This window comes from Terrapene carolina, unplaced genomic scaffold, assembly GCF_002925995.2.
Source record: "Terrapene carolina triunguis isolate 2854851 unplaced genomic scaffold, T_m_triunguis-2.0 Scaffold113, whole genome shotgun sequence".
NCBI lineage: Eukaryota > Metazoa > Chordata > Testudines > Emydidae > Terrapene > Terrapene triunguis.
In genome coordinates, this window is record NW_020664464.1 from 28,207,390 (window position 1) to 28,220,513 (window position 13,124).

The window sequence follows — 13,124 nt, forward strand, 5'->3', positions numbered from 1 at the left end:
TCCCTGGGCTGGAACTCAGAGTAGAGGGCAGGCCCGGGATCCCCCTCCCCACCCCCATACTCTATGGAGATCCCCTGGAGAAGGGAAGCAGGAGTCGGTCCAGGCAGGAGGCCGAACTGCGCCTACTGAGCTCTACGGAGCAACAGAGACTGTGGGGTATTCCCCCTTCCCAACTCCCATACTGGCCGGTGATGAAAGTAACTCAATAGGCTGATACACTACATGCATCTGATGAAGTGGATATACACCCACAAAAGCTTGTGCTCCAATACGTCTGTTAGTCTATAAGGTGCCACAGGACTCTTTATCGCTTTTTACAAATCCAGACTAACATGGCTACCCCCTGATACTCAATAGGCTGTGACTCTTGCCACTACACTGAGAAAGGGAAGTCACATTGGGGCCTTATCGAGTTCCTGAATCCTCCCAGAAGCGCGGGACCCACCAATACAGGCTCGGAACTATATATATATATATATAGTTTTTTGTCTGGTGAAAAAAATTTCCCTGGAACCTAACCCCGCCTATTTACATTCATCCTTATGGGGAAATTGGATTTGCTTAACATCGTTTCGCTTAATGTCGCATTTTTCAGGAACATAACTACAACGTTAAGCGAGGAGTTACTGTACCAATTCATCTATTTTTCCATTGTCCTTACTGCATGAACATGGTAAAATCAGTTGATGACTAAATGGATACATTTTAAACTATTTTTAACTCTTTTTAACTATGTACAATTAAAAGATTCACGCTCAAAGAATAGTATTTAAGAAAACAAGTACCCCCCCAAAAATGTTTTTTCCTATGTTTTCATCTATATTCCAGACTTAGTCACCCTTTCCTTCAACCTACCTACGCCTCCAAACAGAATTTTTTTGTGAGCATGTATGTGTAAACATTCATATATGTGTGTGTGCATGTGCATTTTAAATAAGAACAAAAGAGAATGAATATGGTAGTTCTTAAGTATTCATATACAATTTAATTAAGATACTAGCTGGATTTATTATAAACATTCAAAAAATATCTCTGGTAATGGGCCTCAATCCTGGCTGAGTTGTTTCAGCAATCCTTCTTTCAATCTAATACTTGTTCTCTGTTTGATAAGTGCCGGATGTGGACAAATGTGCACTAAGGAAGTTAACTTTTTTTTAAATGTTCACTATTCATTAATATGTATGGGGCATCATTCTATAAATGTACATGGTGCTTTGCAGACATAGAATTAAACATGGTCCATGAGGCTCGTCTGTTCCAGTTTAGACAGATACCCTAATACTTAAAGTGTTTGCATTGTAAGAGTGGGAGCAGATTCTGAAGAGATCAGTGATGAAAGCCTAAACAAAAAAAGTGAGTTTTAAGGAGGGATTTGAAGGAAGACAAGGAAGTTCCTTGATGCATTGGAAGAGCAGTTGTAAGTGTGGAGGAGCAACATGAAATGCTTCACAAAACTGAGAATGGGTAGAGCGTCTACAGTTTATTTTTAGAAGTCTGGACCAAACTGTACTCATATTGGAAGTGGTACAGAATCAAAGTTTTATAATAAAAAGGATTTTTTTTTAAACTCGCTCTTTAAATAAAAGAGGGTGGGGGGCGATGCAGGGTGCAGACAGCAGCAATGTCCGATATAGAAGGCCCTCCATTGTGCATGGCAGACACAATCATTCTGTTATAGCAGTATAATTCACACATTGTCATATGTTATGCAGTTTAGATACTTCAAGTAAGAGTGGGCCCCATCTCATTCATTTTATTTGATGTTCCATTTTCTTGAATTGCCTCAATTATTATTGTTTGCCGATCATACAACTGTGATATACTCCTTACATGGATTTCTCAGACATGCTACTAATATGCAGAGTAATATTTTAATGAGATCTATAATTAGAAAGAACTCGTTTACAACATTGCAATTTTTTCCAAACACTTTGGGACTTCCAGCATTGCCTTATTTACTCAGTACTAGAAATCATATAACCTAGTTTATCCAGTCTCCAGTTAACCAAGTCTCCTGGTTAATTAAAGCTGTATTATGTCCTCCGGCAGAAATTGGTACTATGCATTGTTTCCTCAATTGGACAAAGTGCTATATAGCAGAGCCCTGCAGCGGGACTGGGATCCTGCGGGTCCATAATAACAGGAGTGAGTAAAATGTATTTTGTTGCAGATGTGATTAGGTGGGCAAAAAAAAACCAGACTGCAGTAATTGCGAGAAAACACTTTAAAACTTTTAATACTTAAATTTATGTGAGGTTTAGAACGAGATTTGATGTCTATTATAAGGAGTTAAAGTATTTTTACATGGTTTAAGCAAGATTTGTTTTATTCTTTTAGTTGTAAAAATTGTCTGAATTTTATTTATATATTAACTGACCACTTTTGTTTTTTGTTTAGTGGCCTCGGGGAATCTCTCTCTCTTGTGGGGTCCAAGGTTTTGCAGGTGGGAGAGGGATAAAAATGTAAGAAACAGTGTGGAAGCAGGGGAAACAGGATAGAAAAACAGTCCCATGCAGGGCTCTACTATGTAGGGCTATATGGTATTTTGGTTAAATTAAGAACTGAACAAAAGTAATGTTTCTATTAAATGTGCAACTGTAGAAATTGTTCCTGAGTGTTTGATGAACTGTAATTGCTTCAACTTCAGCTAAAAATAAAAGGTTTATCTTTCTCTCTCTCATTTGAATCATACCCTCACATCGTTCCCCACATCGTTCCTCCATTAAATCAACAGATTACAAATGTAGCTTTCCCATTTTAGATATTGATGAGTGTGCTGATCCCATTAACTGTGTTAATGGTCTCTGTGTGAATACGCCTGGGAGGTATGAGTGTAACTGCCCACCAGATTTCCAGCTGAACCCAACTGGAGTAGGTTGTGTGGGTAAGTGAAAACTATTTCAAATAAGTATGACCCATAGAAGTGGATCCAGAGGCCTCTTGTATTGATACTAGATCATTTCTAAAGATAGAGGGCCAAATTTTGCCTTGTTTTGCATCCTGTTCAAAATCAATGAGTGCAGATTTTGGTCCAGAAAATATGAATCTGTTACTGTCATGTTAGATATCAAACCATGCTCCTAAATATAGATTTACCAGTTTTAAATACTATAAACATTGTCCATTTTCTTAAAATATAAGTTCTGTATATACCAGAGTGTTTGTTGTTTGCATTATTGATTCCATTTTCTGGATGGACCCATGTTTCTTATTTTAGTAATTGAGTTTTAAATCTAAGAGTTCTCATGGGGCTGATGTACACTTCCTCTGAAGTAGATTTTCAAGAGTTGGCTCACTGATGTGGTTAAACCTGTATCTGAATTAGAACTCCATGCAGTAGCCATTTGGATTGAAACCAACCTGTGAAAGACACGCTTCAATGCAGTTTGTGTAATTCCCTCTGGTGTACTCTGGCTTAAAGTAAGCTTATGTTTACTTGTCCCTTTGCAACATGATATAGAAAGATAGTCTTGTGATTACAATACTTACACTAGCACCTAAATTGCTTGATTTCCAGTAATGGTGTCACAGACTTATTGAGTGAACTTGGGTAAATCATTTAACCTTTCAGATTGGAAATGGCACCAAAGGCCTCTTCACTTTGCTTTCTGGGGATGTCTTGGGTTTTTTTTTTTTTTTTTTTTTTTTTAAAGCATTTATATCTGTAGTAATTTAAAAAATTATGATGATGATTGCTATTGGTCTAAGTCAAATAAATAAAACCTGATTAAAACTTTTGTTAAAGAAATGTGAAGTTCTGTCAGAATGGATTCTGCTGCTCAGCTCTTCCCTCGTTCTACTTTTCCCTGTAGAATTCAAAGGGGCTCACTGTCATTGCTCAGGGTTCCAGGACCAAGCCCCACTCTACACCTCAGGCCACCAGCAGCAGAACAAGTTGGCAGCTCAGCTTATCCCAACCAATTTATTTTACAGTTTCAGGCTGCAATTTTCAAAGGTACCTAAGGAAGTTAGGTACCCAACTCCCTTTGAATTTCAGTCAGATTTGGGTGCCTGACTCTACAAGATTATTTTGAAAATCCCAGACTAAATTTTTATTAATTTTTGAGCCGTTGAAATCACATTTCAGTGTCTAGTTCCCCTTTCCAGCTCATGAGCTGAGGACTCACTGGAGCACTGAGAATCTAATCTTCTGGGTCCTCTGGTGCAGAACATTTCTTCTAGGATCCCTCAGGCCTCCCTCAGCCAGAGGCTTCTGTCAGGCAGCTTTTCAGAAGCTTCTGAGGGTGAGTCCTGCCCTGCCTGTTGCCAGCTGACCCTCAGTCTGCCAGAACATGGGTCCTTGAGTTGGATCTGTGTTTTGGGGCTCAGCCCTCCTCTGGAACCACAGTTCTGGCATGGGGAACTTGAGCAAGAGCTCCAGGATTCATCCAGAGTTTGTACCCAAACCAGAATTCAGAAGTAAGAACTCAATTTCCTATGCAGCTGCACCCGTACAGGATTACAGAAGGATAAGTGAGAAATCCTTTTCCATGGATAAAATTTAGATTAGTGTGCTACTGCGGGAAGCACTTTTTAAAACAAATACAGCCCTTTGGGGTGGAGAAGCAATAGTTCATTAGAAATTCGCTAATAATATAAAATAATCATTATCATCCTTCCTCATTTTCCTTCTCCAGCAGCTCTTCTCCTGGAGGATGAACTATATGATTCATACCGTGAACTCTAAAGATGGACACTCAGGAGAGCTTTCTCTACCTAAGTACTGTAATACTATAACCTGCAAGATAATACCCATAAATAGACCAAAAAGAGGAAGGAGTTTTCAAAACTAAGGGAAAATATCTTCCTCTCCAAATAAAGTTGGATACAGCATTTCCCATGCACTTGATCTTTGAGGACATCATAGGATCTGAATGGGAACTGCTGGCTAAAACTACCATGTTAAATAAAACATATACTGTAGAATTTTCATAAACTGTGGGAACTAGCGCAGATAGTAAAAATCAGTGCAGTCCTAATCTCATCAGAAGAAGACATTGTTCACCTTTCAGAAGGGCTTTTTTTCCCCAAAAGATCCCATAGACCATATGAGAGCAATGCTCCCAGTCTCAGTGGCTACACAAAAGTTATCTGTATGCCTGTAGATAGTAGAAAATCAACCCAAGTCATCACAGGCAGATGAATCCAGAGGACATGCTGAAACCTAACCCAATTTATATTCTGAACTCTTATATATATACACACTGTGGAAGAAAGCCTTACAGGATGGGGAGTGTAACTGGAAGACAAATAACAGGAGTTATGGGACCTCACCAAGAAAAGGAAAGCATCATCCATCTTGAATGCACAGTTTGTGCTGAAAATGTCCACACATTTCCTCAAAGGATACTACTTTCTGGTTCTCTTCAATGGCACCACCATTGATGTGTATGAACAAAAACCAGGGATAAACCAGAATTCAAAGTCCTTCTCAGAAGCAATGGAAATAATGTCTTTGACAGAGAAGAATCTTGTGTTTTGCAAGGCAGTTCATGTGAAGGGTAATCTGAAACCAAAAATAAGAAAAGAAAGAACCTTGGTCATCCTGCTAGATCCGCACTAATTTTTGGACTTGATAATGCCAGCCGAAGCACCTGGAGAAAAGATTAGACCAATTGAAATGGGCCCATTCTTCATCCTGAGATGCTGAGACCATCTCTGATTGAAATTTTAAGCGCTAATGAAAATGAAGCGTAATTCAACAGGAATTATCTGTTAGCGTGATTGATACAGTTTTGGTATCTAGACAGTTCTCAACCAGAAAATTCATTCATTTATTTAGACATCTGGGAAACTGTTCCATGAGACAATCAAGACTCCATCTGCAAGGTCTCTAGTGGTAACACAAAGAGGAAGAGTCTCGGCCTTATCTGAGAAAAATTGCAGAGCAGCATTGTGATCCTCATACAATGCATGTACCAACTTCTACAAAGTGGGTTTCTATTTCTCTTTAGTGGTAAAGTGCTTCATGGGCCAGTTCCTTTCCTACTCTGATTCACTACTTGCTATTTCCCCTTAGTGAAGAATGAGGGGAGAATCTACACAGGAGAATGGAAAATTCCTTACCATAATTTTCTTTCTGTTAAAAGTGTCCTTCCTCATTCTACCAACCCTAGTTATTTTAACAGCCAAGCTATAGTTTGTAACAATTTTTTTTTAAAAGTCTAAAGGAATACTACTAATACACAAAATTCCCTTAAAGTTAATTAATGCAGTTTCAGATTATTGTCTTACTGCCAATAACCAATTGTTGAAGAGTTTCTAAAGAGTTTGAAGCACTCTTCTGGTGGCTTGAGGTTGTGTCCTGTATTCCCGCCCCCAGGAGCAACACTGGCACTCCTCTGAATTCCACAGGGAAGAATCATTGCCATTCATGGAGCATAAGGGGGAGGAGCTACTAATAAAAAGAAAACTATGGTAAGAAATTTTCCATTCCCCATATTAAAATACTGGGAATAGTAAAAGTGCTATACCAGTATATGCTGTGAACTTTGAAGACATGCAAACACCTAAATACTTTAAGAAGAAGCAGCTTTGTTGACCCTCACCATGTCATTTCTCTTGATACCCCTGAATATTAATGTGTATTAGCTTTTTTACCTTACCAGTAACTCAGAAGGATACTGTAGCCTGGGCCTGCCATCCACTAGTAGCAAGTATTAATATGATTGTCTGATCGTTCCTTCATCTAGGCCGGAAAGTGCAACTATAGTTGAATGTGTTTTACATGTAGATAATCGTGTTGGCAATTGTTACCTGAAATATGGACCCCGAGGGGATGGGAGCCTATCCTGTAACACTGAAATCGGCGTTGGAGTCAGTCGCTCCTCATGCTGCTGCTCTTTGGGGAAGGCCTGGGGGATCCCCTGTGAGACTTGTCCCCCTGTAAACAGCAGTAAGCATTTTTTTTTAATTTTCTTACAAAAGGTGCAAATATGAAAATGTACTTATAATCATTTAGCGTATGACCATAAACAGACTATGAAAATATCTGGCAAATTACTTCATAAGCTTATTCTCTAACGGTCTTATTGTTAAAGAAGCTCTCCATCTTATTCTCAAAGGTGATGCATAGGCCACGGACCTCAGAATCAAGAGACCTGAGTTTTGTTCCCAGCTCTGCCTCAGTGCCTGTTCCTGCACCAGTGAGGTCAATGGGACCAAAATCAAGCCCTCACTGGGTGACCTTTGACAAATCATTTCACTTTTCTGTGCCTCATTTTCCCTTGCAAAAATGGGAATAATGGATAACATTTTCAAACATGCCTAAGTAACTTTCACACTTAGGTGCTCTTAAAATTGTATCCATTAACTGCATTTTTGCAGGTGAGGAATACAAGTAATAATGGTTGGTGCTTAACATCATGCTTCTTATCCAGAAAACGCCAAGTGCTTTATGAAAGTGAGCATCACTGGATACTTACCTTTGAAAGCACTCAAGGTTTTAGGTATGAATAGTGCAATGTAAGTACGAAGCATTATTGTTTTATTATTTATTAAGTTATAATACTGTACAGTCTAATTTTAACAAATACTCATCTCTATTGTACAGAAGTAATAATTTCTAGGCCCTAGTTAAGATGGGAGCCACTTTATACTAGGCATTATGCAAAGAAGACACAGTCCTTGCCTTACAGGAGCTTACAGGTTAAGGCCTTGTGTGCATGGTTACCAGTGTTATCTTAGGCTTCTATCCTGCAAAGTCTATGCACTTTCTTGACTTTATGCACTGTGATTAGTCCAGTGACTATTGGTAGTGTATGTCGTTGCAGTTCAGGGTGCTGTTAGGTTAAAAAAAGTTAAGCGACGAGGGGCAGGGACCATGTTTGTGCACTATGTTTGTACAGCGCGTAGCACAATGGGGTCCAGATCTTTGACTGGGGCTTCTTGGTGCTACTGTAATACAAATAAGAAATAATAATGGCATTAAAATACCAATGAAATTATAAATTATATAAAAAAATTCCTTAATACCAGTGTTTTATTCTACAAATAAGTAATAGCCTTTTTTTCCCCCCTAGCGGAATATAATACTCTGTGTCCAGGGGGTGAGGGATTCAGACCAAATCCCATCACTATTATCTTAGAAGGTGAGTTCATCCTGAATAATGGCTATTATGGTTGCTACTTTACAAAAGGTGACATTTTCAAAAGTTTGCACAATAGGAGGATCATTGACGAAGTGTTCACATTCATTGCATCGGAAAACCACTTATTAACATCAATAATACTAGAGTGGCAAGTTCAAACTGATGCTTGTGCGAGCAGTTACTCAATAAGGATACTCAAAACCCATTTGAGTAAGTAAATTGGTGTTTTATAGGTGAAACAGATTTACATATATTTTGTCCACCTCATTTATTGAACAGGCCTTCAACATTTGCTCCCCAAAGCATGAGACGACCTACAAAAATTATGGTTTAATCAATGGAAGGTTAATGTTGCTGCAAACATCTATCATAGAGTGAAAGCCTGGTCCCAGTGAATTTCCCATGCACTGTCAGCATGCAGGAATGAAGCGTTAGATACCAAACTCCCATAAACGATCATGGAAGCTGAACTCCTTACGTTCATCTTGCTGAAAATGTGCTATAGAATATGTGGGATAATCACAAACCCTCTTCCCTTTGATAATAAAGTGCAGATTTAGAAGGGAAAAACCCCAGTGAAGATTAACAGTTACTAGCACGTAACATTCCAATGGAATGGTTAAGATCTCGTGTTTCTTTACATTTCAGAGTAAGAATATGGCCTTTTCTCCCTTTGCAGATATCGATGAATGCCAGGAGTTGCCAGGTCTCTGTCAAGGTGGAAACTGCATCAATACTTTTGGCAGCTTCCAGTGTGAATGTCCACAAGGCTACTACCTCAGTGAAGAAACACGGATCTGTGAAGGTGAAATTCTGCAGTACCTTGTCCCACACCAATACACACTTGTTTGCATGTTTGCAAATATTTTGGTCTTTCAGAGTTTGTTTTCTCCTGATGCAGAATATTTCATACATAGAGAGTAGTTGATTACAGATTCATTTTCCATACAGAGTGTAAGGGTAATCTTCTTAGCTATTATGATTCCCTAATATATTGTCTCTCTTGTTTGTAAACACGAACATGCAATGTTTGTGGTACTGACACTAACAAGGAAAATGTGTGTGCAACTTCACAAGCTTCACCTTGTGACGTTTCCTCATTGTTTTTCTGTCAAGTGGGAATGTTTGGGGGGGGTTCATGCTAGGGTTGATCTAAGAACTGGAAACACCTCAGAGCCTGCTGCTACCCCATCTAGACCCTGTGTGATGCTTCCTTGCTCCTCTTCATCCTTAGATCCATTATCCCTTTCCTGCAGATGTTAGGAGGTGTACAAGAGTAAGGCCTGGTCTACACTAACCCCCCAAGTCGAACTAAGGTACGCAACTTCAGCTACGTGAATAACGTAGCTGAAGTCGACATACCTTAGTTCGAACTTACAGCGGTTCAGACGCGGTCCACACTCGGCAGGCAGGCTCCCCGTCGACTCCGCGGTACTCCTCTCGCCGAGCTGGAGTACCGCAGTCGACGACGAGCACTTCCTGGTTCGACTTATCGCATCCAGACCAGACGCAATAAGTTGAACCCAGAACTTCGATCCCCAGCCGCCGAACTAGCGGCTGGGTGTAGACCAGCCCTAAGATTCCTTCTGAGTAAGTGCATCAAACCTAGACAAATCTTATGAGGCATATTGTAGGTTCCCCTAACCCCAGCCCTGCAAGCTGTGTAGGGAGCTTGTCAGGCCCCATCAGCCTCTCTAGACCTTAAGAAACTCTTGGCCTACCTCCCCTCCAGAAGCCTTATGTGGCTTATCTCAGGCCCTCCACCTCCATGGCGACTTTTTGTAGTTACCCCCCTCATTCCAAATCCCCCTCCTATCTCTGCAAATACTAGGAATCCCATTCATTCTGACAAGTCTAAACAGGATTGTTATTCCTCACCCAACTAAGATATTTAGATTTGTGAGGCGGATTAAAGCCTATTTATGCTTATCAAGTGTGGTGAGCCTAAGAAGGATCCCTGAGGTTGAGGGAGTTTTTAGGGCCTTAACAAGATGTCTAAGGCTTGCAATGGGATGGGATGTCTTCAGCATGTGTCCCAATGTTTTCAAGGTGCTGGTGGGCATTAAGACTTAGAAACGGGCTCCAGACTACATTCTTAAGTCTATAGGAAGGGTGAAATATCAATAGTTCTCTATTGCCTCATTGCCCACCCCCTCTGCTGCCACATAATCCCGTGTTAATCTAGTCCTATGCTCCCCTTCATTTTCTATCACTGTTCCCCACTCTGCCAGCACCCTTCATGTCCCCCTTCTACATTGCCCTCTGCTGTGCTGCTTCAATGTCCCTCCAGTCTCCTTCCCCCACACTTGCATCTCCAATGTACTTCCCAAGGACTGTAGGAAGTGAGCACTTTTTAGATAGTCAACAATGGGAGGTGGTGGGGTGTGGAAATAGTGGGCTAGCCGGGGCTTGTGAGGGCACCGTAGCAAGGAACATTCTTCCCTGGAGTATACGAATCCAGTAAACTTTTAATTGTCTCCCACTTTCTATTCTCAAGCCTGGCGCTGGTGGAAATAAATACATTTTAGAAGAATAGTTTAGCTGGTGACAACCTTTTAAAATGTATCTTATTTTATGTACAATTTGTCCGATTAACTTGAATTGTATTAGAAAAATTTTCCCTCAGGATTGGCTTACATTTTGAGGTCTGTCTTTGCATGGAAAAGGGACAGAGACTTACTATTGTTTTGAAATCAGTGCTTGGGTCTCCGCAATCATTTGCTGGCATACTTTAAACTTATTGGAGCAATTCTGATGTTAGTATATTTAAATGTTAATAAGTTGGCAAATGAGAGTTTTAAGTAACTAAACTTTGTTCTTTTGTAGTAGATCTCAGCTAGGTAAGTTCAGTAAACTACGTTTTATTTCTCCCCATCTTTGGTTTTTTGGGCAGATTGTTTGCTACCAAGTTTCAAAAAAGTTAAAAGGATTTTTAACTGTCATGATCTCTGTTTTAGGATGTCATAAATTAGTTACCGCTTCTTCAAATCATTTCAAATTTGTTAGGAAAAATGCTACTGCAACTGACCAGCCTACCAATTCTGAGGCCAACGTTCCTATATTCACTGCGTTTAGGTGAAGAGAGAGGGCAAAATTGGGTTTGTAGTGGAAGCTCTTGTTTCAGATGTAGCTATGGAGTATGCTATGCTGGTTACACACCACAAAGAAAGATAAGGCCCATACCTTTGAGGTTACAATATCAATGTAGCTGTAATGTGATAATGGAGGATAACACACAATAGGGAAAAAGATGGGGTGAGGAAGAACAAGGGTTACAGCAACAAGATTATGTGGTTATTCAGCATATGCATGTGCATTACTAAAATGTGTTTTGAATAGATATTGACTTTCTCCTTTTAGGCACCATGGTAGAAGTGAATCTCAAGGAGGGATTTGAATGAAGAGAGGGTCATGGGTTGGTGGATCACAGTAGGGAGTTAATTGCTTACAGGAGGGGTGGGATGGAAAAAATGGTACTGAAATGCCTCTGGAAGTGGCAGGCAAATGAAATACTAAGGTTCACATCATTGGTGGAGTAGATGGGACAGGAAGTGACTCAGCCTCAACAAATCTTGAATTTTTGACAAGTGCTGTCTTCTGCTTCAGGGATTGGAGGAAATCAAACATACAGGAGAACAATAATACATTTCAGCTGCTGCCACAAAAGCCTGTTTAAATCAAAGCTGAGCAATGCACCCTGTGTTTTGTAAATATTTCTTCTTTGCTATGTTGGAGTAGTTTAATGTGGACTTATTTCTTATAATTATTTATTTGGGAAAGTTCCTCTTGTCTCTTTGTGAACTGTACTTTTTCATTTGTTCTCTCTAGATATTGATGAGTGTGTTGCACATCCTGGTGTCTGTGGCCCTGGGACCTGCTACAACACTCTGGGGAACTACACCTGCATCTGTCCTCCTGAATACATGCAGGTGAATGGAGGACACAATTGCATGGGTATGTAAAACTTGTTTACCTGACATGCTGTAGTGATCAGAGCTGTTTTGGACCTCATCTGGCTGCTTAAAGTCTTCCCTGCAACAAGGCTGACTTTGAAATCTTAGAAGTGTATAGCTTCTTTTAAGTACCTTATCAGAACATTAAACTTAAATGATTGCAACTGCAATGCTTAAAAGCTCTTGAGACAGTATCACCTTTTCTAACCTTTATTGCAAAACTGCCACATCAGATAGCCATGAAAGAGTAATATGAAATGACTATGTGTGTTCTATTCTCTAACAGAAGTCAGAGCTTTTCATTTTCACACATAATTTTTCATATGTATATTTGACTTCCAGTTGGTGAGTCTGCTAGGAAATGGGTCTTAAGAACATCTACTTTTTTTTTTTTTAGTTTCTTTGAAATTTTTCTCTTTTGTAAGACATCCGTGACCGAATGGAGATGGAACTGTATCAGCTTGAACAAATACACTCAGCTAAAGTAATAGGGAGACAAAGTATAGTTTAATTAAGGTGATTTAATCTATAGAAAAAGTTTTGTTTTGTTTTTGTTTTTTTTTAATGTATGCTGCTTGCAGTCTCAGGGTCACTCTGAGTCAGAATTCATGAATCACAGTGGCTAGATCAGTAGTTGAAAGGATTTGACTTTCGGCCGAACTACTTTGTTGGTTACTACAATGTGCCAGCTGCTTCTGGTGCACCCCGTCATGGCCTAGGGTCACCCAAAGGCAGCCTGCCTTATTTTCCCCTTTTGGAATGTTCAAAAAAAACTTCTCCCAGGTTTTTTCTTGGTCAAAAATACCCCTCCTTGGGGACTGGGTTTATTTTTTATATATATATATCGCGACCCGATATAACACTAATTCGGATATAACGCGGTAAAGCAGTGCTCTGGGGGGGCGGGGCTGTGCACTCCGGCAGATCAAAGCAAGTTCGATATAACGCGGTAAGATGTTTTGGCTCCCGAGGACAGCGTTATATCGGGTAGAGGGGTGTGTGTGTGTGTGGGTGTGGGTGTATGTGTGTGTATGTATATATATATATATATATATATATATATATATATATATATATATAT

At 39.8% G+C, this 13,124-nt stretch overlaps 1 protein-coding gene across 1 annotated transcript in view; it reads left to right on the forward strand.

Moving 5' to 3' along the window:
• FBN2 (fibrillin 2) overlaps positions 1–13,124 on the forward strand; it is a 250,004-nt gene that overhangs the window by 170,019 nt on the left and 66,861 nt on the right. Inside the window, exons 36-40 of the mRNA XM_024193355.3 lie at positions 2,762–2,884; positions 6,734–6,895; positions 8,022–8,090; positions 8,770–8,895; positions 11,919–12,044. Of these exons, the coding sequence (XP_024049123.1) occupies positions 2,762–2,884; positions 6,734–6,895; positions 8,022–8,090; positions 8,770–8,895; positions 11,919–12,044 (606 nt within the window). The remainder of the gene's footprint in view (positions 1–2,761; positions 2,885–6,733; positions 6,896–8,021; positions 8,091–8,769; positions 8,896–11,918; positions 12,045–13,124) is intronic.